Source organism: Triturus cristatus, chromosome 2_1, assembly GCF_964204655.1.
Source record: "Triturus cristatus chromosome 2_1, aTriCri1.1, whole genome shotgun sequence".
NCBI lineage: Eukaryota > Metazoa > Chordata > Amphibia > Caudata > Salamandridae > Triturus > Triturus cristatus.
The window spans coordinates 767499311-767526576 of record NC_140581.1 but is presented as its reverse complement, the minus strand read 5'-3'; the positions used below and the strand labels follow the sequence as shown (position 1 = coordinate 767526576).

Sequence of the window (27266 nt, the reverse complement as noted above, 5' to 3'; positions counted from 1 at the left end):
GGGATATCAGAAAGCAAAAACTCAGGGGAAACACGCCAAAAGATGCCAAGTCTAACACATGTCCCGTGCAGCTGAAGAAGGGAGAACTACCCAACCTCCTGGTAGTTCTCTTCACTAAAGTGCAAGAACCTGGACAGACCATCTGCGTTGGCGTGTTCTGTGCCAGGGCGGTGTTCCACCATAAAGTCCATTCTCTGTAGGGAGATGGACCACCTCAACAGTTTTGCATTTTCACCCCTCATTTGCATCAAACATCTGAGGAGCCTGTGGTCTGTCTGAACCCGAAAGTGAGTCCCAAACAGGTATGGTCTCAGCTTCTTCAGTGCCCAGACCACAGCAAAAGCTTCCCTTTCTATAGCACTCCACCTCTGTTCCCTGGGGAGTAGTCTCCTGCTAAGGAAGACTACAGGCTGGTCTAGGCCCTCTTCGTTCAGTTGTGAGAGCACCGCTCCCACACCATGCTCTGAAGCGTCAGTCTGCACGACAAATTCCTTGGAGAAGTCGGGTGCCTTGAGCAGGGGCGCCGTGCACATGGCTGCCTTCAGGGCATCAAAAGCTTTCTGGCAGGACTCAGTCCAGATCACCTTCTTGGGCTGCTTCCTGGAAGTCAGCTCTGTTAAGGGGGCAACAATGGTGCCATAGCCCTTAACAAACCTCCTATAGTACCCGGTGAGACCTAAGAAGGCTCTCACTTCTGCCTGGGTCTTGGAGGGCTCCCAAGCCAGAATAGTGTCAATCTTGGGTTGTAGGGGCGCCGCCTGGCCGCTTTCTTCCTGGTGTCCCAAGTACACCACAGAACCCTGCCCGATCTGGCACTTAGTGGCCTTGATCGTGAGGCCTGCCTCTTGCAGAGCCCTCAACACTTTACAGAGGAGCTGCAAGTGTTCTTCCCAGCTGGAACTGAACACAGCAATGTCATCCAGGTAGGCGGCACTGAAATCCCCCAGTCCAGCCAACACCTGGCTGACCAACCTCTGAAAGGTGGCAGGGGCATTCTTCAACCCAAAGGGCATTACCTGGAAGTGGTAATGACCTTCTGGGGTTGGGAATGCTGACCTCTCTTTGGCCCCATCGGTTAAGGCAATCTGCCAGTACCCAGACGTTAAATCAAATGTGCTGAGGAACCGGGCAGCTCCCAACCGATCAATGAGCTCATCAGCTCTGGGGATGGGGTGCGTGTCAGTCCTGGTGATGGCATTGAGCCCATGGTAGTCCACACAAAATGGTAGTTCTGGAGTGGCACCGGGTTCAGCAGCCTTTGGGACCAAGACCAGTGGGCTGGCCCAAGGACTGCAGGAGGGCTTGATCACCCCTAACACCAACATCTTAGAGACCTCCTCCTTGATGCTGGCCCTAACCTGGTCAGTCAACCTGTAAATCTTGTGCTTCACAGGAGGGCTGTCATCAGTGTCCACGTCATGGGTTCGCCAGTGAGCAACACCTGGGGTCAGAGAGAACAGTGGGGCGATCCGTCCCAACAACTGGTGACAGTCCCCCTGCTGCTCTGGGGTTAGTGTAGGGGAGAGGACCACACCTTCCACTGACCCATCGTGCTCTTTGGTAGACAGGAGGCCAGGGAGAGGCTCACTCTCCTCTTCCACCCCATCATCTGTCACCAACAGCATGCTCACTTCGGACCTCTCGAAGTGGGGCTTGAGGCGGTTCACGTGGAGGACCCGCAAAGGGTTCCTTGGAGTCCGCAAATCCCCCAGGTAGGTGACGTCACTTTTGCGCTCCACCACCTCAAATGGTCCAGTCCACTTGTCCTGCAAGGCACAAGGTTCCACTGGGGCCATGACCCACACTTTTTGCCCTGGTTGAAATTCGACCAGAGTGGCATTCTGATCATACCACTTCTTCATTTCTTCCTGGCTTGCTTCTAGGTTCGACTGAGCGAGTTTCCTGAAGCGGTCAGTTTGGTTTCTGAAGGCCAGCATGTAACTGCACAGATCCTGGGGAGTTTTCCTGGGAGCTGCCTCCCAGCCTTCGTTCACCAAACTCAGAGGTCCTCTGACAGGGTGGCCATACAGGAGCTCAAAGGGACTGAACCCAAGAGACTACCCAAGAGAAGGCACCTCCCTGTAGGAAAACAGAAGGCATGGCAAGAGGACGTCCCACTTACGCCTCATGGGTTCTGTTAGACTCTTAATCATGCCCTTCAAGGTCTGGTTGAATCTCTCCACCAGACCGTTACCTTGTGGGTGGAAAGGAGTGGTGAACTTGTAGGTTACACCACATTCCTTCCACAGGGATGTCATATACTTGGATATGATATTGGTCCCCCTGTCACAAACCATCTCTCTGGGGAACCCCACGTGGGAAAAGATCCCCATTAACGCCCGGCCCACTACTGGCGCCATCGTTGTTCTGAGAGGCATTGCCTCTGGGTACCGGGTGGCCTGGTCCACCAAGACCAGGATGTACCTGTTGCCCATGGTTGTCTTGGGATCCAGTGGCCCCACAATGTCCATCCCTACCTTTCAAAGGGTGTACCAACAACTGGAAAAGGTTGGAGAGGAGCTTTGACCTTCCTCCCACTCTTGCCACTTGCCTGTCAATTTTGGCAAGACTTGCAGTGTCCATCTGACTGCCTTTGAATTTGGGGCCAAAAGAAGTGGGTGACAAGCCTGTCAAAGGTCTTGTCCCACCCCAAATGTCCTGCCAAAGGCACATCATGAGCCAGACCCAGTAGGAAGGTCCTGAAGCACTGGAGTACCACCAGCACACGGGCTGACCCAGGCTCAGCAACCTTAGGCTCACTGTAGAGGAGACCATTCTCCCAGTAGATCAGATGTGATCTGGACTGATCACCAGCTGCCAGGTCTGCAGCCTGCTGCCGCAGACCCTCCAGAGAAAGGCACTCTTTCTGCTCCTTGCAGAATTCCTCCCTGTTGGGACCCCCTTCTTGCTCCCAATGGGTCAGCTCAGAGATGTCCCTCAGCTTTGCTACTTGTTTCCCTGTAGGCACCAGGGCGCCCCCTTAAGGTCAGCCTCCTCCCGGTCCGTGGGAACTTCAGGGGCCGGTTTCCCGTGCTCCCTGCCCTTTCTCTTGGCAGGGACATGGGCCAACACCTTGGTCTGCCCACTGGTGCGTTCCCTTCGGGCACCTGGGGTCCCCCTTCAGGTGACCCACCTGGTCACATGAAAAACACTTGCAGGGGCCAGTCTCAGCAGGCTTTCCTGTAGAGACCCCTTTCTTCTTATCTCCTGGGGGATGGAAACCTTTTCCCTGGGTATTAGTTTGGGGCCCTTTAGAGAACTCCTGTGCTTTACCCTTGTTCCCCCCTCTTTTCTGCTGGGGACCCTGCCCATCTTTGGCTGAGTCACTCCCAAATGCTTTCTTGTGGACCCTGGTGCTCACCCAGTGGTACGCCTCGATAGCAAGCTTCCTGGGGTCAGTCAGCTTACTATCAACTAGGTGCTGGTGCAGATCTGCAAAACATAGACTAAACAAGTTCTCCCACGCAATCAAATTGTAGAGCCCCTGTAAATCTGTCACATTACTGCCCTTAACATCCAGCGACCTGCAAAACATATCCACACATTCCAACCAAGTGTTGGCCTCAGACTTTTTTACTGGACCTAAACTGATCCCTGTACTTCTCAGGAGTGAGACCATACCTAGTGAGAAGGGCCTTCTTCATAACAGTATAGGTGAGGTTAGGCCCCTTACCCAAAGCTGTCAAAGTATCCCAGGCTTCTTCTGGAAACAGAGGCCACAATCCTGCTCCCCAATTCTTCTCAGGGACCCCATTCATTTGTATTGCTGCCTCTGTATGTCATCCCCCTTTTTTAACTCTCTGCCCACATTCTTAGGGATGTGTACGATTCTGTTTGCCTGTCCTGATGGATTGCTGCCACCATCTGAGCTGGGTCTACTCCTTTGATCCAGCTCCTTCATTCTGATCTCATAATCTAACAACATTATTTTGTCTTCCATGGCTAGCTTGAGCTTCTCTAACTCAGTTGCTACCTTCCTTGCATCTCGCCTGTCCTGCAGCTCCTCTGGGGACAAGCTACTGCTGCATGGCCTGGGTGGTTGCCCCCCTCCCAAAAGCCCATCCACCCTAGAAATAGGCTCCTCTGCCTCTCCACTGAGACCTCCAGACTGCTCACTGGCCTGTCTGGCTGCTACCCAGGCCCTCGTCGCCTTTTGTAGCTCGTCCTTCCTAGTGAGGCCTCTGACTTGGACTTTCAGGTTCTTGCAAATAGCTTTCAATTCTTTCACATTGTAGGATTCAAACCTATCCTCCTCAAAGGCAATTTCCATGGATGTAATAGATGATGCTCTTGATTCTGGCATGATGAATTAGCAAGTTTTAAACTGGCAAGCTCAAAAATAGGTCAAAAAGAAAAAAGAACAAGTATGTGGTACGTAATGGTCTATGATATGGTAGTAGTGCACACAAATCACTGTAAGTCAAGTGCAACCACAAGTCCTATCCTCACCTCTGACAACCAATGTTAGAAATGGGGGTCTCTAGTTGGCAAGGGCTTGCACCTTTGTCCAAATAGGGACCCTTCTTCCTAGTCAGGATAAGGGAGTTACACTCCTAAAATAACCCCTGCTCACCCCCTTGATAGCTTGGCACGAGCAGTCAGGCTTATCTTAGAGGCAGTGTGTGAAGCATTTGCACATAACCAACAGTAATACAGTGTAAGCACTACAAAGGGACACCACACCAGTTTAGAAAACTATCCAATATTTTTATATACTTAAAACAAGACCAAAACGATAAAAATCCACAATACAATACTTAAAAATCTTAAGTTATCAAAATATCCTTGAAAAACAGTTCCTTGATGTTGATAGCTCCATCTGGGGCTATCACGGCGTTGTGAGCAAATAAATCCAAACAGTTCTGGCTGACCGCGGCGTCGCGGGCCAGCTACGGTGTCGGGAAGACCCGCAAACAGTACCCTTCAGAAATGCAGGGCGTCGATGACCTCTCGTCGAGCTTGAGAAAACACGGCGTCCGCAGGCGTCGGTTCCGGAGGTTGGTGCAGGAGTCGTCATGGCCCTCAAAGGCACACATGTTGCAGATCGAACTCCTCTTTGTTGAAGTCAGGAGCGCTGGCTTCGGCAGGCGTCGGGTACTGCGGTGCGAAGTGCAGCGATGCGGCGTGCAGTGCCCTCAGGTCACGGTGCGAGCAGCGGCTCGGTGGCGGCATCAGATGGCGTCATCGGTGAGACCAGGGTCGTGGTGTGAGATGAAGGCGATGCTCGTCACGGTGCTGGCAGGTCATGGTGCTGGCAGGTCACGGTGCAAGCTGCGGCAGCGGCGGCGTTGCTGAAGCGCTGTCGTTGGCTGACGAACTGGAGTTGATGGCACCGGCGTCAGTAGGCCAAGGCTGCGGTGTGGGATGAGAGCGGTGCATCGTGTAACTATACGAACGGTGCCCCCAAACCATGGTGCAGGCAGCGGCGTTGAGTCCGGCATGGAGTGACATCGTCGGGGACATCAGGCGTCATCGTGAAGCATAGCAGAGTGGAGTGCGGTGCCCACAGGTCGCGGTGCGAGCAGTGGCTCCGTGGCGGCATCAGCAGGCATCGTCGGTGAGACCAGGGTCGCGGTGCGGCATTGCGGCGGTGCCCTCTGCGGTGCCTTCAGGACACGGAGTCGGCAGCGGTGTCGTAGACGACATCGAGCTTGAAGTCTTTGCTGTCCCTGAGACTTCTTGAACAGGGGTTCAGCTCTACCTCAAGCCCTTAGAGAAACTGACATAAGTAGATTGCAGAAAGTTCAGTCCAGTCCTTTCACTGCCCAAGACAGAAGCAGCCACTGCAGGCCAACACAGCAAAGTGGTAGTTCCTCCTCACAGCTTCTCCAGCTATTCTTCTTGGCAGTCTTCTTGATCCCAAAAGAGTTCTAAAGTCTTGGGGTTTGGGCCCCAATATTTATACTAGCAAATTCTTTGTCCTCTGAAGGCAGAGGGTCCTGTACCTAGTTCAAACCAGTTCTGGGTCCATTCTGCCAGTGTGCACCTTCTTCCTTTGTCAGCGTGGGCCAGGGTCCTCAGACGCACCACAGGAGGTGGAGCCAGCATTGTGGAAGGCAGGCACAGCCCTATTCAGACCCAGGTGCTACTCCTCCCACCCATCTACATGCAGATAGGTCTATTCAGCCCTGTGCTGACTCACCCTGTCTCCTGGAGTCTCCCCAGCCCCTGTCACTCGCAAACCAGACAGACAATACACAAGCTAGCAGAGGCAGGCTGGATGGTTAGGTAAGAAAATACCTACTTTCTAAAAGTGGTATTTTCAAACACAGAATATTAAAATCAACTTCACTAAAAGATGCATTTTATCATTCTGAGTTCAGGCATACTAAACTTGAATTTCTACCATGTTCTCTGGGTCAGTTAGGATCATAGGATGTTATAATCAAACTGCCCATTCTGGCCTATGGGGACAGGTAGCCTTGCAATAGTGAAAAACGAAGTAGGCTGTAATTCACTATCATGACATGCCACACACACCAGGGCATGTCCTACCTTTCACTTACAATGCACCCGGCCCACAGGGGTACCTTGGGCCTACCTTAGGGGTGACTAACATGTAAAAAAGGGAAGGTTTAGGGACTGGCTAGTGTGTGCACTTACTACAACAAAGTGACCCAATTTACTATGATGCAAACTCTTTAAACACTGTGTGAAAAGGACTGAGAAGTGTAAACTTTACTTCTTCTGACCAACTCCCCACCATATAGGTATGTAAGAGAGGTCCCTAATTCACAAGACTCCGTACCTGTATAAAATCTACAAGAACCTTATCCAAATGAAGCAGTCACTGTGTTCAAAAAACCAAATTTGTACAAAAACCCCGTGAAATCACAGATGTAAACAAACCACCCGTGAATATCAGTGAAAAAAAAAAGAAGTGAAAAAATGTGTGCAAAACAAGGTAGAACCTCACTTGCGCAACACCACAGCGGGCTTGAACTGGTTAAATTATCGCCAGTTATGCCACGTTTCTCATCATAGGTTACTACCTTGAGCCAAAAAAAAAACTGGAAACATGTACCAGAAAAAATTATTATTAATCCAAGAAGGTGAACATATGTGTACATCACACTCTTAAGTCCCAAATTAAAATTGAGAAAGATCCACAGCAACCATATTTTTATTCTTAGCTCATGGATCAATTCAAAAATAAAAACGTACTGTATCTTAACAGACCAAAGGCCATTGGGCCGACATGTTTCATTGCCTTACAATTTCTTCAGGGCACCAGGACTTCGTCCACCTTATCAGCACACTTGTTGTGAACTATCAGTGACTGCATAAAACAAAAGGATAGGTTCCTGCCATTATACACTGAAAGCCAAAACGGAACACACCAGCAAACACTACATTCATTATCTCTTAACTTGAAAATACATAAAAACATCATTATTACCCGATGTCAGCCAAGGTCTCTCGTACCAGCTCGACACCGCGTCACACAGGCACTGTAAACTTTCAGTGATCCTGTCTCTCAGAACATTTGCAATGTCATCGTTCTGTAGGGGAAACAATTCAAATCAAAGTTTGCCCAAATAGCACTATCACCGAGACGACTTCATATGTTGATTGCAAAATGATCATTTCCACCATTAAACACCCCTTTATTTCTGTTAGTTGTTTAAATCTACTATTGGTTATTTAGATAGATTATTGTCCTTTACTGCGAATCATTCTTTAAACCCCTTTTCATCTGAGATTTCACTCGTATGTATCTACAATGTAAATCTGCACATCGCTAGCCATAGCGAGCACCCAGCCACCTGACGTGACACGGAAGGAAACGTGACCCGCGTAAAAACCAGCCTTTAAGTAACCGCAGCGCGTAGAAGGCGCTGCGCGGTTGAGATAAAGCTCTGGACGCGACCGTTATGCGGTAAGATCTGGGCAGTTAAGGTTCGCGGGTTTTGAGTAAACATTTTAGCACTTAGTATGAAGGAGGGTTTGAGCTGGCGGGAGTGTGAGCCGGGAAGCTACGAAGCTCTAGCCGAAGACTGAGGTGGCTGGGTGCTCGCTATGGCTAGCGAGGTCCAGATTTACATTGTAGATACATACGAGTGAAATCTGAGATGAAAAGTGGTTTAAAGAATGATTCGCAGTAAAGGACAATAATAGATCTAAATAACCAATAGTAGATTTAAACAACTAACAGAAATAAAGGGATGTTTAATGCTGGAAATGATAATTTTGCAATCAACATATGAAGTCGTCTCGGTGATAGTGCTATTTGGGCAAACTTTGATTTGAATTGTTTCCCCTACAGAACGATGACATTGCAAATATTTTGAGAGACAGGATCACTGAAAGTTTACAGTGCCTGTGTGACGCGGTGTCGAGCTGGTACGAGAGACCTTGGCTGACATCGGGTAATAATGATGTTTGGTGTGTTCCGTTTTGGCTTTCAGTGCATAATAGCAGCAACCTATCCTTTTGTTTTATGCAGTCACTGATAGTTCACAACAAGTGTGCTGACAAGGTGGACGAAGTCCTGGTACCCTGAAGAAATTGCCATGAGAGTAAGGCAATGAAACATGTCGGCCCAATGGCCTTTGGTCTGTTAAAATACAGTACGTTTTTATTTTTGAATTGATCCATGAGCTAAGAATAAAAATATGGTTGCTGTGGATCTTTCTCAATTTTAATTTGAGACTTAAGAGTGTGATGTACACATATGTTCACCTTCTTGGATTAATAATAATCTTTTCTGGTACATGTTTCAAGTTTTTTTTGGCTCAAGGTAGTAACCTATGATGAGAAACGTGGCATAACTGGCGATAATTTAACCAGTTCAAGCCCGCTGTGGTGTTGTGCACGTGAGGTTCTACCTTGTTTTGCACACATTTTTTCACTTTTTTGTTGTTGTTTTTTTGCACTGATATTCACGGGTGGTTTGTTTACATCTGTGATTTCACAGGGTTTTTGTACAAATTTGTTTTTTTAACACAGTGACTGCTTCATTTGGATAAGGTTCTTGTAGATTTTATACAGGTACGGAGTCTTGTGAACTAGGGACCTCTCTTACATACCTATATGGTGGGGAGTTGGTCAGAAGAAGTAAAGTTTACACTTCTCAGTCCTTTTCACACAGTGTTTAAAGAGTTTCCGTCTTAGTAGATTGGGTCACTTTGTTGTAGTATTGACTTGAGTGGGGGACGACCCAATCTTATTTTCCCCTTGAGCTCCTTATTGATTTGACTAGTGTGTGCACTTGCCAAGTGGACATGGCAGCCCCAGGCTGCACACTGGCTCTGCAATGGCAGGCCAGAGTTACACTTTACGGGCTGTTTGCGTGGGTGGCACAATCCAGTGCTGCAGCCCTTCAATAGCATTTGATTTAGGGGCCCTGGCACTCGCAGTGCACTTTACTAAGGACTAACACATAAATCAAATAGGCCAATCATGGAAACACCAATCCATAACACATTTTACTACAGGAGCACTTGCACTATACCACTGATCAGCAGTGAGAAAAGAGCGCAGAATAATTTCACCAACAAAAACAGGAGGTCAGAAAGCAAAAACTCAGGGGAAACACGGCAAAAGATACCAAGTCTAACACCCACTCATTATTTTAGCATTGGAGGGGGCGAATACATCTAATAATCAATGGGGACGTCAATACACATTTGGGTGAAACTTCAACTGAGATCCCGAATGCCTCACAGATGTATCTACTAACAATAGGGCTGCGCTTGGAACACACGAAGCGAGTGACTGACTTGACGATGCTCAATGATTTTAATCTTGTATTCACTTTGGATATGTTGGTAGCCCCTCATGTAGAGGAATTAACTCCTAATTACATGGGAGGGGTAGTGCCCCCATTATTGATTACATTTTTGGTCCGGCCTCAGTATACCCTACCATTTTTAAATTTAGCATCTCCTGTCAAGTATTTAGTGATCACAATCCATTGACCCTAGTCCTGGGGTTGCCATGCATATCTTCAAAGAGCACTTTATGAGCCCGCATAGTTCCTCAGACACACTGCCAGGGCAGACATTTAAGATGGGCAATGGTGGAACCGGAACATTTTGTTAACACCTTATTTCACTGCTATGCCAAAGAAATACAAATCTGTCTTGACTTTTCCTCCCCTGATCATATGCTTTTATCAGCCTTTGGCTCCATCGCAGAAAAGGTCACTGAGCTTTCATACTTGCCTACCAAAAAATCTTTCTCCTCCGCTCTGAAATGGTTTGACCCCAGTTGCTCTAGGGCCTTTGCTTAACTTAAAAAGAGCGCTTAAAACACCAACAAAAATAAAGCACAAGTAGCTATTTGTCGGCACAACTATAAGAAGGAGCTAAAAAGAAGGAAAGAGAAACAAGGCATGGCAGGAGTTGGCACAAGCTTGTACAGCAAGACATTGTTCAGCCTTTTGGCGCTTTGTTAACCAGCCTTGTTTTGCCCAGGACAATGCCCCTATCTTGTGTCATCACATTACTGCACAGTATTGGGTGACCAATTTTAAGTGCATTTACAACTGTACCAGCCCGTCAGATTCGAGGGAATTGGGTGCTGGAGAAATCAGGCCTTGTTTTTACTATGGAAGAGATCATACTTTCATCAAGGGTCTTACTAGGCACAAGGCCCCATGCCCAGATGGCATACCACCTGATTTATATGCTCACCATATGGAATTTCAGGCGCCATTGTTGACCCTGATTTTGAATGCTGCAGTAAGGGGTGGTCCACCTCCCTCCTGGTCGTCATTAGTCATAGTGCTAATTTTTAAAAAGGGTGACAAACCTCAGTGATATAGACCCATTTCACTTATAGACTTGTTTTTTAATTTACTGGGGTGGGTTTTACTGAATAGAATGCAAATTTGGGCAGACGATAATAATATAATTGTTGACTCGCAATATGGTTTTCAGTCAGGCAAAACCAACATTTGATCAGTCTATGAACCTTTAGATGGTCATTAATAAATATACTATTTCCAGGTCTGAAACAATTCACCTGGCCTGTAAGGACCTCACAGCAGGGTTCAACCAGGTCAACTGCATTAAGTTATGGAAGATCCTTTTGGGTTTAGGTGTGGATCCCAACAAATTTTATTTTTTACGTGACCTCAATGCTGAAACCACTGCTACAGTCAGATACTCAAACGATTTAGCTTGTACTGATAGCTTTAAATTAGTTGTGGGGTGCAACAGGGGTGTGTTCTCACCCCATTCCTATTCTCCATTTATATTAATGGGTTGGAAAAGGTCTTTACCGCTGCTAACGCGGATTGCCTATTTATTGGCCTTCGATCACTTCATGCACTCTTATATGCAGATGACGCTGTCCTGACGTCAAGAACGGTGAACAGTCTGCAAGCCCTTTTGAACTCCTTTTTACTCTGCTATGTGGGAATAAGATCTGCCTGGCAACCTTTCCAAATCTTATATCATAGTGATGGGGCCCAAATCAACCAGAACCAAGACTTTTAATAAGAACCATCACATGCTAGCAAAAGTTGGGACTTTCCTCTTACCTGGAGGTGTTATCCGACTCGAACTCGAGCTGGAAAGCCTCGGCTCTCGATAAAAAGCAGGAGCTCAAGAAGTCGATAGGAGCTGTCTTTAGCTATACCTCTAGAGTGGGTAGCAGACCCCTTAAAACGCTAGATAAGATCTATCAGACTAAGTGCATTTCTAAAACACTGTATGGGAGTGATATCTGGGGCTTCCTACCAGCAATTGAGCTTTAGATAGAGGAAAGAAAATTCCTCAGGTGCATATTCAGTGTTCCACAGAGCACGTCAAACTATTGTGTGCATGAGGAGCTAGAGGTCAAGTATTTCAAATGATCAAATAGCTTTGAGAGCACTGCAGTGCTGGATTAGGATCTGGTCAAAGGAGGAATTGGGCCTGATCTGTTTAATTATGAGGGGCTGCCTATCACTCGACCATGCCCCCAAAAATACCCTGGCTAAGGTAAGTAAAGGACTCTTTCGTTAAACTTGGGAGGGAGGATTTCTTTATCAACCACGTTGGGATCAGCAGAGGAGACCACAAATGGTTAAAGGATAGCTTTTTAGAAAGGGAGAATTTACTTAGGGAAGGGGTAGGGTTAATGAAATCTACAGTTAGAACATGCGTTCTTTCAACAACTATACTGGATATGGAACCTTACCTAACTCTGGTAAAAAACAATAGGGACAGATTTTTGCTAACGCGATTCAAATACAATATGTTGCACATGACTTTAACCTAACCACGGAGTTGCTATGCTTTTAAATCCCTGGGCCTTTGTGGTTTCGATACTAAATACCCACAAGTCATATTGCATTTTATGATGATCTGCAACTATTATAAGGAACTCAGGACATCTTTTATTGTCATTTTAATCAAAGAAAGAGGCTTTAAACAAGTTCGCCCTGCACTTGTGTATTTGCAGATGTTGTCAGGTGAATTTGTTGTTGCAAATGTAGCCTGCTTTTTAGGTGCCGCAGTTTCTACACAGAGCATACAGGATGACTAATGATTTCTTTGATTTTGAGTCTTTTTATAAATGTAATGATTTTATGTATTGTTGTATGACGTTTTTACACTTTGTATTCATGTATTGTCTTTTTATGATTTTAACATATATACCGAATAAAGAAATTAAAAAAAGAACGAACTGGTAAAATGTGAATGGGGAAGTTCCCAATAATAATATTATAGAATATTTGTAGAGCGGACAGCTACCTGTATAAGGGATTCCTGGTGCTATTTTATGCAACATTAGCATTATGATGTAATAAAAGCAATAGAATCCCAAGGAGTTTTGAAATTTGATTTTTTTAGTTAGATTTATGTGTGATATCTTCCCATTTAAATGTAGTATGTGTTTTACCTTACATGTCATTAACATACAAAATAATTTTTTTTCAGATATTGATGAATGCATGGTAAATAGACTCCTCTGTGACAATGGCTTGTGCCGAAACACACCTGGAAGTTACACTTGCACCTGTCCAAAAGGTTACTTGTTCAGAACAGACACTGACACTTGTGAAGGTAAGGGTGTCGCAGCTCTGTTTTTCTCAGGCTTTGAGATCAGTGAAGATGGAGGACTAACATGCAGATATTTTATGTCATTTTATATGGCGTTTTTACAGCTTCCTCTGTAGAGTTTGCGTGATAGTCATTTTTCTTTGTAAGTGAGTATAGAGACAAATGTTGCTCCGGCCTGATATTTGAAACTTTTCATCACCATTTAACAAATTGGAGCCCTTTCCATGCATTGAAACATGCTCAAATCAAACAAAAACTGGGATTTACTGGGATCCATAAATAACTTTCTATATTTAATGAGTACATTTGAAAGTAGATTGAAATGCATATTTTGTTTCCAAACAAAGGGGTCTATTAGGATGGCGGTCGGAAAATCACTCCGACCGCCATGGTAGCGGGAAAAGACCGCCCGCCAGGACCGCGGCATAACCGCCGGTCCAATTAGTATGCTCCGCAGTCGATATCCGACCACGGTGATTCGATCGCGGCCTTTAACATTTCGACATTTGCTGCTGCCAGCAGCACCGCCGCGATGTTAAAAGGAGTATGTCCTGCATATCCCTGCACTGCGTGGCAGGCACTGCACACTGCCTGCCACCTGGTACAGGGACATGTAGGGGGGTACCATGGTCAGTGCACCCACAACCCCCCCCAACACATTGGGGGCCCGCAATGGGCCCCTGGGGACATTCTCCGCATGCCTTTCCATGGCGGTTCCACCGCAGCTGAAAGGCTGGCTACCGCCGGCATCATAACCATGCCGGCGGAGCCTGGCCCTGCACCGGCCCCATTTTAGCGGTCCAGCTCCGCCCACCAGGCAAGCGTGCGAACTGCTATCGGCGGAAAAGTGATGGGAGGAATTTCTCATCGCCGCAGTCATCACCGCCATGCTAATGTGACCGGCGGTTTTCCCGGTTTCGATCGTGGATAGATGGCCGCCGCTGGCCCGCTGGGATGCTCTAGGGTATCCATGCGCTCTATAAATGCCCTTTCAATTCAATTCAATTCAATTAATAGACCCCAAAATGATCTAACTAGCACCACATAATTGGTTGTATGACAAAAGTGTCTCTCTACAAAAACATAGTGGCATAAATAGAAAGAACCAAAATATTGTGAAGGTAAGCTAAGATAGAATGAACTATACTTACCTCAACATACTGTTTTGATACGATGTGGACACACGTATATGTGGAATTACGTATAGTAAACTTTTCCTACCCAAAGCTGCTTACCTTCACGGTATGTTGCTAATCAATATTTTGGCCATGTGAGCTTTGAGGGATAATACCCGCTCCCACTATTCCTGTAATATAGTAGACAAATAGAACTATATACATTTGATGTCCCTATTATAACATCGGCTGACCTATCGCTGTATTGCTTTATTTACTTGCTTTATACAAATAAGATGCAACAAGCAACATACAGCTTTACAGGAAAATGTTTTGCATGGAACCGAGAGGATCCTGGTACAGTATGAAAGCGAGTGCTCACGAAAACTTGATGTGCCCAATTTTAAGATGTCGTTACTTTTCAATGTTTTAGATTTTCCGGAGAGTGTTGTCACATTGGCTAGGAAAAACGAGTTGACCTGTGTATCTGAGGTTTGTATGTGAGACAAGCTAGTTTCAATTGTATTGTGCCCACAAGAGGTAGCCGATGGAGTACTTTTACTAGTTTAGTGGGGGAGTAATGCAGCAATATTGGACCAGATTTCCCAAGGACAAACTTGTGCCTGTGTAAGTTGTGCATGATTTATAAAAGAGTAGACAGAGGCAAGTATGTGGAATAAAATGTGTACCATGTATTCATATTTGCATAACTTACACACACACCTAAATTTATCTTGGTGTCCACTTGTAGAACATTCCATGGATATTTCAGAGCTGTGTCCCAGATAATCTTATATAAATGTGGAGAACATACACTAAAATGTAATTGATACATACTCACAAGCAAGTGAAAACGTATGTCCTACATCTTTTCAGCACCTACAGACTAAGTCACCGATTTAAGTGTTGCATAACGGGTGCGAAAGTGCACCAGTGGTAGTGTCGGATGGATCACCACTGCCGGGCCGGCGGTGGCGATCCGCCCGCCATCTTAACCTGATTTACGCGGCGGATGGAAAGTCCGTCCGTCGCTTTTCTGCCGGTCGGCAATCCTTCCGATTGCCAGCCAGGAGGACTTGGGCCACTAATATGGTGGCGGTGCCTAGCAGGAACCGCCAGCCATATTAGGATGCTCGGATGTAAAGGCCTTTCTGCTGGTGGGGATATGCTTTGGGGGCCCGTTCGTGGCGGGGGGTGCACTTGGGGGGTACCATGGATACCCCCCTCCATTTCCATGCACAAGGTGGCAGGCACCACGCGGTGCCTGTCACGTTGTCCATGGAAACGCACAACATGGCAATTTGGCATTGCGGTGGGTGCTGCTGCAAGCAGCACCCGCTACAATGTTAAACTGCGGAATGCGTGGCGGTTGCATCCTAATTCACGGTGTGAGACTGGCGCATGTCTGGCGGCCGGTCCCAACAACGTGGGAATGGCGGACGGACTTAAGTCCGCCCGTCATCCTCATCACCCCCTATGTGTGCATCCAGGTAATTCTGAAAGCGCACGCTGTGCTTGTAGACTTGCTGCATTTCTTTTGTTAATAGAGCGCAGCACACAATCTGCCCTGCTCTAGGACGATGTGTCCAGTGCCACTGCACTGGGTGCTGACTTCAGGTGGGGGCGCCGTGTTTGATGGTATATTATTGTTTTTAAAAACACCTGTTGGGACTTTAGTTGCCTCCAGTAATTTTCCGGCAGTAATAAATATTTCAAGATAACTTAATGTTCTGCTTGGAGAGAGATCACAATTTTCTCTAGTGAAAGTTTTAAGGTAGCGCAGAGGGTTAATACGCCTGCTGCAAATAATGTTCATTATCCTAATTTTGCAAAAAGGGTTCATTTGGGTACAAAGCAATTCTTATTAAAGAGAACCCCTAACCATGGAGTTACATTTTAAATTCCGAGTTTGTGCTTCTCCAGACAAATCACTCTTAAACTATGCTGCCTACCAGTATGAATGACATGTCACTCCTACACCTTGCAGTCCTCTGTCATATGTAACATATCCTATACACTGATTTACATACCTGTGATTGATTGTCTCTGTTTAATATGTGGCCAATGTAAAGTGCTCTGACATCCTACACTGGTATGAATGGTCTTATAAAACAAATTAAATGCATCTCAGAGAGAGTGGGAATGGAGAGTTGAGGGGCACTGTTAAAGGGTGGTAGGAATCACCGGTGGAGATGGTAATTGGGGGACGCCAACAAACATTGTCGCACAGGGGTGTGAGGCAGAGTGTGTGACTCTGCGAAAGTATTCATGTTGCAGCGCATGACTGGCGCTGCGATTAACATGAATCCTCACACAATCTGCACTGATATTTGTCGCTGCACCCACAGGTGTGGTCATGTTCCTACCGCTGATAGCCTTGTCTGCAGCACACAGAGACCTTACACTGCCACACACAGAGGAAATATTTTGAGGGAACATTGCCTGGAATGCCTCTGATTAATAAACTGGTGCCTCACAGGGCATGTTAACTCTAACATGCAACAATTTTGCAAATGGCGGTTGGAAACAGAGTGGCACATTTAACTTTTGAATGTGTGCTGGAAGGCACAGCCAGTTGCCTTTCAATTACAAATACATCCCTAAATAAGATAAAGAAAAATCTTCATGAGAATGCAAAGATTTACACATTTAAAAGGGGAGTTTACTTATTTGTTCTGAAAGTGCATGACAGCAATCCTGGCTCTCACTAGAGTACAGGCTGTACTAGTTGCTTGTCGAATGAAGTATTTATACAAGGCATTGAAATGGAGCACAGCATGGGACACCTATTGCATGCTAGTATTTGTAGTTGCTAAGTTAGTGAACTGGAACAAACCAGGTTTTTAAAAAAATAATTGCAAAGGATTGCAGCATCTATATCTTGATGAATACAAATCAACTCTATTTATAGTTGGTTTAGCTCAGACAATTCGTGGAGGCCCCAAACCACTGTGTTAAATTTCAAAATTAACTATGCTTCTTTTTGCATTAAACTTGCCTCCAAATCGCCACCTCTTGGATTGGTCCTGATCACGCTCAGGATTGTCCATTTAAAGTCATTCTCTCTGTGTCCTTTGCTGATAAAGTGGTTGACTAAGGGGGCTGAGACAATTTTAGTCCTTATGCGCGATTTGTGCTGGACAATTCTTTGCTTGATTTTTTGGTTGGTTTTTCCAATGTCATCATCATCATCATAAACTTTATTTCGGCCACAAAGGCCATAAAAGTACCATAAATTTTGACAAAATACAATTCTAAAATACATCAAAGTCGAATCACAATTGTACATAAAATAGTATAAAAAATTACCAAAATTACAGAGATATATTTGAGCGTAGTAATTAATTGCAAAATTTCCTACGTTTGATCCACATAGCATTTAAAAAACGTGAAACTGCAAAGACAATAGGAGGTTGGGTGTCGTATTTCAGAACTCGCAAGGCTTTTTCACACTCTCTAAATCCCAAGTTTCTACAGATAGGTTTTACCCAGCGTTTTCTTTGCAGGTGATACATTGGGCAGAAGAAGAAAACATGTTTTTCATCCTCCATTCTATAACCACAGGCAGGGCAAGCAGTGATTTTATTGGGGTCCCAACTTGAGGTAAAGGACCTGAGCGGTAGACTGCCTATTCTCAACTGGAAGTACAACTTCCTAGCAACAGCAGGAAAGATCAGATCTAAAAATACCTCCCTCCTGTAATTGACTTTAATCTGAAGAAACTGGGTGGTCAACCTGCCAACACCAGAGTTCACATGCAGGCTCAGAAGGTGGAAATGTCTAAACTGTTCACCCAGTTTTGCCTTAGAAACAGCCAAGCATGAAACCTCCGGAAAACCCCATAGATCTGGAAGGCCGATCTTGACACAGGTGTCCCTGACGTACATTAGCCAAGGAATATTCTTATTATTAATTAGGGGCCAGACCCCCTTGAATTCTTCTCGGTAGGAGCCCAACTCCGGATTAGACCAGAGTCTCTTCCAGTAGGTCACTGGCCGCAATGCCACCACCTCTTCCATGGGTAACAACCCCAGATCAAACCTAATAGGTACCAGCGGGGTACTGGGGGAAAACCCAGCAAATTCCTCATAAAGGAATTTTCAGTCCTTGTTAAGCTGTGGATCTTGGAATGTCCCCATAGTTCTGCTCCATAAGTAGAAGCTGCTCTTGCTTGGGTTTTAAAAATTTCTATTACTGGTGCTACAGGCTTGAAAACCGATCCTCTAAAAAGTTTAGACATTCCTCCTGTAATTTGGGTCAGTTTTAGTGCGGAATTAGCAACTTGTCCCCCCCATCCAAGATCTTCTTGGAGTGTGATCCCCAAATATCCAAACGTCTTTACCCGCTCAAGGGGAATGCCATTCAACGCTGGGTTCGGGCGTGTATGCTTGGGGGGGTTGAGGATCATAAATTTCGTTTTCGCTAGATTAATCTCCAGACCTCTTTCCCCACAGAAATCCACAAAACCATCTAAAATACGCTGGATACCAGTAGATGTTCGAGACAACAACAAGGTGTCGTCAGCAAACATCAAAGCTGGTACCCTACCCGTAGCGAGTCTTGGGATATCAGTGTCCTTAATGCCTTCCAGATGTTTAATAAGCCCATTAATATATAAACAGAATAGCGTGGGTGCTAGCACGCATCCTTGGCGGACTCCTCGGTTTACAGGAAAATGTTCAGACAACTCTCCGTGTTTCCCACATCTGACCTGTGCGAAATTTTCTGTGTGAAGTCTTCTCAAGGCATCCAAGAGATACAGAGGAACATTGAGTGCCTGGAGAACTCTCCACAGATTTTCTCGCGGCACCAGGTCAAATGCCGACCTCAGGTCAACAAAAATGAGGTAGAGGCTGCCACCCTCCAAACTCACAGTCTTCCAATATAGGACCTGAAGTCGGAATATCTGATCGACAGTTGAGATGCCCTTTCTAAAACCCGCCTGCAGGATGCTCAAGATGTTATTTTCTGCCTCCCACGTCTGAATTCTATCCAGGACAATACGTCCAAGTAGCTTTTGAGTAATATCAATTAGACTAATAGGCCTATAATTTGAGGGTTGTAATGGGCATCTTTTTTTGTATATTGGCACGATCTCAGTGCCACGCCAGGTTTCTGGGGGTTCTGCACCAGATAAGATAGAGTTGAACAGGACACAAAGATACGGTACCCATACCTTGGGTTCCGACCGATAAAGATCGCCTGGGATTTTGTCCAAACCCGGCGCTTTGTTAGGTAACAACATGTGAATAGCAGTTTCCACCTCCTTGGTCGTGATCACCGGAACATCCTCAGCTCGACACTCGGTGTTGGAGGGGGGGTCAGTTATGGGTGATGTGTTGTAATTTGTGCCTAAATATAGGCCCCCTAAATGGTCTTCCCAGGCTGCTGGGGCTATGTTAGGGAATGTAGTAGTCACAGATTCTTTTCTACCATTGCTAACAATAGCCCAAAAAGATTTAAAATCTTTATGCTGCAGAGCTAATCTTAGCTCCTCCCACTTGTCGTCCTCCCAAGACTTTCTTGCCCTTTCAATCTTTTCTTTATACTGTGCCCGTAGTGTATTAATCCTAGCTTTATCCTTGGCCTTAATTGCTAGGATCAATTCACTCTTTGACTTTCGGCACTCGGCAGTATACCACAATTGCCTTTTAGCCAATTGAACCCTCGTACTCCCAACCGGACAAAACACCTCCAAAAGTTTTGAGGCGAGCTGTCTATGAATGTCTACAGGCCTGTTTTCCCTCCAATGGAAGTGCAATTTAGCCCTACTCCAGCCATTTCACTAAGATGGGGCAAAACCAGTCTATAAGTTTCTGCCATTTTATTTGGGCAGGCAAAGATACGAGGCCATCTTACTCTGCGTCTGTTGTTATGCAGGATAAGAGGTTGAAATGTGGTAGAGGCCACAGTATCATAGCTGGTCAGTCCCCAACTTCCTGATTTTAATATCATAGCCAAAGCGTTATGATCGCTGTCATCTCAATCTATCACCCTAAAGTCAAGCACCTTATCCCAAGATCTTGTTTCGATGAGGATATAATCTATAATAGAAGTTTGCCCCACTCTATTAAAGGTAGCTTGTCCAGGTCTATCGGATTTAAATCTGCCATTGCATGCCCTCAAGGATAGAGAAAGAGTGAGAGCAATGATCTGTAGCACCAATGGGGTCCAGGCTTTAACCAGGGGAATCAGGGGATCAGGAATATTCCAATGTGCATTTTCCACAGTTGGATCATCTAAGTCCAACAGGCTGAGTGGTTCATATTGACAATTGAAGTCACCGCCCATTATCACGGAGTATTCTGGGTCCAGGGTCAGAATGTAATCATTCAAGAGTAGTATAACCTTGGATTCCCGGCCACTCGGGGAGGGTCTAGAGTAAACATTCAAAAGGGCTAGATGTTTATTTCCGGGCAGATCAAGTAGGAAACATTGAATATCATGTGAACTAGTTTGGAGCTGTCTTGCTGTAACACCCAGATGCAAGGCCAGCCAGGTGCTAAGGCCCCCTGAAGGTCTCCCCCTACCACTAGTTAATGCAAGTGTGTTATAGGACACAAAAGCAGCCTGTTGGAAATTTTCCAGAGCCCATGTCTCTTGCATTAGACAGATATCAAAGGTGTCTATAAAGTTGCCCAATCTTCACAGATCAGTTTACTCTTAAGGCCTGCCACATTCCAAGAGAGTAGATTGATATTCATCTTGGGCTCCCCTATAGCAGCAATCAAATCACTGGCATACCTATTTGTAGCTGGGGAAATAATTACCCTACCCGAATTTTCCTGCTCACATTCATTCACCAACCCACCAAACAATGGCAGTATATATAACTCTTTCGAGATACTCCTAGGGCTTTTCCGAGATAAATCCTCCGTAACATTCAAGCTGGGCAATATTTCTGGTGACCCCTGCTGTGGAAAGTTGTTTTTCCAATCCTTAGAGCCTACCTTGATTTTATGTAGCCCTTTCTGTTCCCCAGCCATAAGAATGATATTACTAGAATCTAGACGTCAGTCGACCTGGTCCAAGACACTAAATCTGTTATTATGGTGGAATGTTTCAAGTGGGGGGGGGCAGAATTGGTTATGGACTTGATTTTTATTGGCGGGGCAGAAAAAAAGACCGTCCTGAGCATTTCCCAAGCTATCCACCCAGCCCCTCAAAGGAGCATCATACCCATGAAAAGAGGGACCCGGGTAACAATAAATGAGTGGAAGTGCTTTTATGGCTTATTCAGGGCTACCGTAGCTACCAAACTGCATTGTACAAATATACCTCACTGTTCTTGGGTCCCTAAAATTGATTACAACACAGTCGCCCTGTATATCCTTGGCTCTAGGACCTACCCAATCTATCCGTCTAACAAATAATATTTCGCTTCTGCACTAGATGGGAAGAGGTTTGTTACAGTTCAACCAATGCGTACACTTATTTTTAAGGTCGCTAAAAGCCTCCCTTGATCCATGGTTCAAGGTAGGAACCCCCACGAGAACCACTACATAGGGAACAGATTCAGGTGGCAGATCCAGGCATGGCAACTTAGATTTAGATGTAGTCCCTGGCTTCAGTTGGATAAGCTTGTGGGAAATGGGGTCAGGATTTCTCGACTCGGGAGGTGAATTAGCAACAGAATGATTCACCTTACTCCTTAAATTCCCTAGTGAGGCTAGTGGGATTGGATCATTATGTTCTACTTGGGCAGTAGTACCTAGTCTGTTTCCCTGCGGGGTGGGTTGATCTGTTAAATGTTTTTCCAATGTATATTTTGTCACACGGGCAGAGGATCGCATATACCACAGTTTTGGTTCTGCAGTTCGAGAATTCCATGGGTTTCCATTGGATCTGGTCCTTCCGAAATACTGAACCTTCAATTGTTTGGCTAGACACTGGACAAGTCCCACATTTGTGGTGACCTTCTATAGGTTTCAAATTCCAATTGGAGCATAGATCACCTCTTTTTAACTTTTGGGTGCTGCAGGCTCAAACGAGTTGTTTCCCTATACCTGCATTTTTCTTCATCACAAATAAAGGTACATCCAAGCCCCTTACTGAATTTTCTGATCACATGACAATTAATGCAAATTATTATTTTTAATTATTTGTTTGAGGCAAAAGACTGACACGCAAACCAATTTCTCGAATGTTTTGTTTTGTTTTTTGACCTGTATACAATCCTGTGGCATATACCATGCTCTTTTCAAGGAATGTTTTAGAAGTCTGTATGGATTTCCTCTCTCCTTCAATCTGTCTTTTAGTATTGAAGCGTGGAGAAAATAGACTTCTTTCATGGTGCAATTTCTTGGAATTCCTAAAAATTGCCCATAGGGCAAATTGTCCCATAGATTGAGATGGTGAAAACTCCTATAGTGGAGTGCATTATTCATGTTTACAGTCTTCCTGTGCAAAGCTGTCACCAATTTGTCTTTTAGTGACCTAACTTCTACGTCCAGGAAAAGTTGCACTGGTTTGGTTTTTTGCCTTGCTGAATTTAATGTCCAGACTTTTATTATTCAGCCAATCATAGAAGGCATGCAAATTAGCCTCATCAACACTCCATAGGCACCAAATGTCATTGATATACTGTAGCTATTGTGTGATATAGATAGAAAATAGATTATTGGTAAAGATTAATTTTTCTTCGAACATTGCCATGAAGAGTACAGCCATTTCTGGTGTGAAGGGACAACCCATGGCAGTTCCCTTCGTCTGGAAAAAATACTCATCTTCGAATTTGAAATAGTTCCTTAGATACCTTGAAGCAATACCCTCAAGATGGTCACTGCTCCCACAGTGAACATAGCCCTACTTGACATCTTCACCAGGGTGAGATTTCACAAGCAGGTGGTATCGAATAGGGGGATACATTTTATGTCTGCCTACCTGAAGGCAATGTGGGATGAATATGGTGTTACCTACAAGTTCACCACCACATATCATCCCCAAACCAATGGTCTGGTGGAAAGATTCAATAAGCCCCTGAAGGGGCTTATCTGACAAGCTCAGGACGAGATGGGAGGCTTTCCTCCCATGCCTGCTGTTTGCTTACAGAGAGGTGCCACTGAAAGGGATTTTTTAGCCCCTTTGAGTTACTGTTTGGCCATATTGATAGAAGGTGGTTGAGTTTGGTTAGAGAAGCTTGGGAGGAGCCACTCGAAGAGCCCAACAAAATTTGCTGGATTATGTGCTAGGCCTGTGGTTCTGTATGGTAGAGTACATAAAGAAAGCAAGCAGCAACCTGGAGGCCAGCCAATAGATTAAGAGATAAGCTTTGTTATGACCAGAAGGCTACTATGCCTGAGTCCCACCCAGGACAGTTGGTGTGGGTCTTGGGGAGATTTTCTCCATTTTGATTTTTGGAAGAATAGTGTATTCTGGGTCACAAATATGCCACACTTCACAGGAAGTGGTTATAGCAGAAGGAGATAGCTTTACCCCTATTGGTAAGGTGTTCACTTACTGATACCTATTATTTGTACCTATTGACTAGACTTATTAGTGATTGTGGTATTATTTCTATATAAGGGTGACTACCCCCACCTACTAATAACCCACTTTCCTACAGTCTGAAACAAACATGTTAGGTGCATATTCACTCACACTTTCCCATGACAACATTTTAAATGGGCTTCATGGTATATTACAGCTGAGACAAAGATGCTTTTAGGAAAAGTGCAAGAAAAGCACAGAAGGTTGTGCGCTTACAGCACAAATCTGATTATAACCTGAGAGTCACCAACACACCTTTTTACAAACCAACTTCCAAACAGTTCAGCGTACAGCCAAATAGCCAGGAGAAAAGTTTTATATTCATTATGCTAACTGGCCACCTGGTAAGGCCATATTGAACATTAAGAGCAAGAACTGGCTTCAGCAAGTCAGGTGTGAACAGATTTTACAACGGCACTGGATGCAAAAAGGTGCCAGAACAGTCACAGAATGCAGCTAGTACATTTTGTTTGTGTACACACTGTCAAGAGGTGAACTGTGTAGCAATTGTCACTGTAATCCAACAACACAGAACGAGGCATGTTGATCTTTCAGTAAACCAGGATATGACAACACAGGCCAGGCAGTGCCTAATTTGTGGCGGTGTTTGCCAGTGCTTGTCATCAGCACTTATCTCTCAACATTGGTACTTTTTTATGACAGTCCTCCACATGGTGACACTGTCTGCCTATTTTCAGCAGAACACATTAATTGAGCAATTTACTGTACACTAAAAATAATAATAACAGGGCATCCAGGCTATTAGTACTGGGATATGGCAGCAATGGCAGTGACAGTGGGTGCTGCAGGCTGCAGTGGTCTCCGAAGCAATACCCTGAGCCCTGGCACTTATATATATTTTTTAATGTATGGGAATGTAGTTTTATTTCAACAGTCCACTCACAACATACATTGTATGATGCCTTGACTAGTCCATAAACTTTGTTTTTAATGCACATTGTTAGCTGGAGATACCAGCAATACATTTTCAATCAACAGTAAGGGCACCAAGCACTGCTTCAAGAGACTGCTATTCTCCACTAAGATGTGATCAGTGAGATAGGAAGCAAAGAAACAAGTCTCCTTTTCCCACTTTAAAACAACAATATAAATATTTTTTTAAAAAGTGGAGCATGCGCACCTGCACTCAGCACATAAAAGTGCAGGCTATATATCCAGCTGAAAACTGCATCTTTTCTTAAAAATGTGTTTTTTTATTTCTTATTTGGAGCATAACAATTATCTGCTAATGTGGAATTGTTACCACAATGGTTGAAAATCGGCCAAAATATAATATAATGAGGCAGAGGGTGAGAAATTGCAAGCATTGGGAATATTAGATAAAAACATCAAATTAGTCAAGTGGGAAGCATAATGTTGCGCAGCACTCTTTGGCTCTATGTAGATACAGTAGTGATGCTATGGGAAGCAGCGTATAGAGAGAAGTATCAGAGGAAGATTAGGAAATGATTAAGGTCACAGGGAGAAGGAGCTACAATCTAACATCTTTAAAATAATTAAATCAAGAGGTGATGTTTGAACAGAAGTTTCAGTTATTTTGTAAAAGCCATATGTAAGGCAGTCATGTAGGGTTTGGGAAGTAAGAAGTGCTATTATTTGATGTCACAGACAGATAATGATTTTCTTTCTGTTGGTGACAATATACTTTTTGATTTAAACTTTAGTAAAATAAAAACAATTTCATATATTTCCGTTAATTAAAGTTTTAATTCATACTAATTTAAAAGCACTAGCACGTTTGTATTTTGTTCTACATTTAAAGTAAATGTATATAAAATTTATTCAGATTAATGTTTAGTATAAAAATAGTTCTCTTATGTATTTTCAAAAGAAATATATTTTTTAAATGACATTTTAATTAATGGAAAAATATTACATTAAATTAATTATTTTTCTTACATTTAGATTAAAAAACTTCCATTTAAAGTTTTTTTTATTACATAGATTAACAATTATTAAAAAGTGATGTATAGAATGAATTAAAATTATTGTAATTAATTTGTAATGAAATGTATTTTTACTATGTTTAAATAAATTCACAATAAGTTATTAGATATGTGAACATTAATTTATATTTGTTCATATTTTTAACAATTTTCAATAATATAATACCAGTTAAAAAAAATCTAAAGTGTAAAACCTGCGCTTTGCTTCATAAACGAAACTTATTTTAATACAGACAAAAAAATTACTGCACATAAAATTACGTTTCACAGTTTTGAATGAATTCTGTAGGACCCACTGTGCCAGCATTCTGACACTAAGGCGCCGATTCCGATGTCGGACGGACTCAGGTCCGTCCGACATTGGGCAGGAGCCGTAACCGACCGACCTGCTGTCGTCGGTTACGGCCCTGCTAGTACGATGCGACCGAACAGGGTTCGGTTGCACTCATATACAACTCAATGCAAGCATGCATTCCGAGCAGAATGCATGCCTGCATCGTGGAAAGCAGGGGTGCAGTTCATCCCTGCACCCTGTGGGCGGCACCCCAAGGTGCCTGCCACCGGGTGCAGGGATCCACAGAGTGGCACCATAGGTGCCCCCAGGCCACCATATGGCAGCCTCGCACCCATGGGGGCCCTACTGGGGGCCCCCAAAGACAGTTTCCTACTGCCTTTTCGTGCCAGAAAAACTGTCACGAAAAGGCAGTGAAAAACTTCCATCGTACTCCCTCGGTCGCAAAGAGGCGGCCGGGGGAGTACTGGCAGATTTCCGGATGGCGGACGGGCTCGCCGAGCCTGTCGTCCACAATCCGTTAATCTGTGTCGGATTCCTTTCTGACCGAGCCCATCGGAATGGCTCGGTCGAAATGGAATCTGGCCGACATGATCCGAATCGGTCGGAAGGGCTCCGACCGTCGGACGGAGCCCTTCCGACCGAAATCGGTTTCGGCCCCTCAATAGTAAAACAGCATCACTAAAACAACATCATGGTTAAAAACATTTTTTAATTAAAAGCAAAAATAAAACAATGTAATGATTGAGGACATTTTACCCCAAACATTATTTTGAAAGCATTTTGCAAAATGTAAGCACACCAATGATCAGGCTGTGAGTCTCAAAATATCCACTGCGCGCATATATGTCTTCCACTAAAAACAAAGCAACGACTCCAGATACTTTTTTTTACAGAACAGATTTGACAAAAATACTTCACTTAGACACATTTGCTCACTTACAGCAGCAAATGTCTTTGTTTTAAAAGTAGCAGAGAAATAAATGACTAGATCGTTAGGACTGTGGCTTCTACAGCTTCCTGGTACACCAACTTCCAGGGAATGTTCCTTGGACAGCAGACCACATTCTCAAGTGGCAAACAGTCTTTTCTCCCCCCCAATTCCTTCAGCTGACAGTCAAAAGTCATTACCAACTGTGAGCACCAGCATGAGGCTGGAGTCTCTTCAGAGGCTTTCATTTCACAAAAGTGAATCCTTCCCAGATGGGACTCTCATCTTAAAGTTAGACAAATGTTTAATGTACATTTCCGTCACAAAATCTATTTATTAATGTTTAAACTATGAGAGTTATGATTGTATTTTGAAACAGCTGAACCGTTGTTCAGATCTGCACTTGCATGATTTTGTTGTGAGCACATTACACACTGTTTGAAAAATTGATGTATTTCATAATGTGATGATTTATTT

At 44.5% G+C, this 27266-nt stretch overlaps 1 protein-coding gene across 1 annotated transcript in view; it reads left to right on the top strand.

The window, feature by feature from the left end:
• FBN2 (fibrillin 2) overlaps positions 1-27266 on the top strand; it is a 969744-nt gene that overhangs the window by 669579 nt on the left and 272899 nt on the right. Inside the window, exon 19 of the mRNA XM_085632710.1 lies at positions 12873-12998. Coding sequence (XP_085488836.1) covers positions 12873-12998 — 126 coding nt within the window. The remainder of the gene's footprint in view (positions 1-12872; positions 12999-27266) is intronic.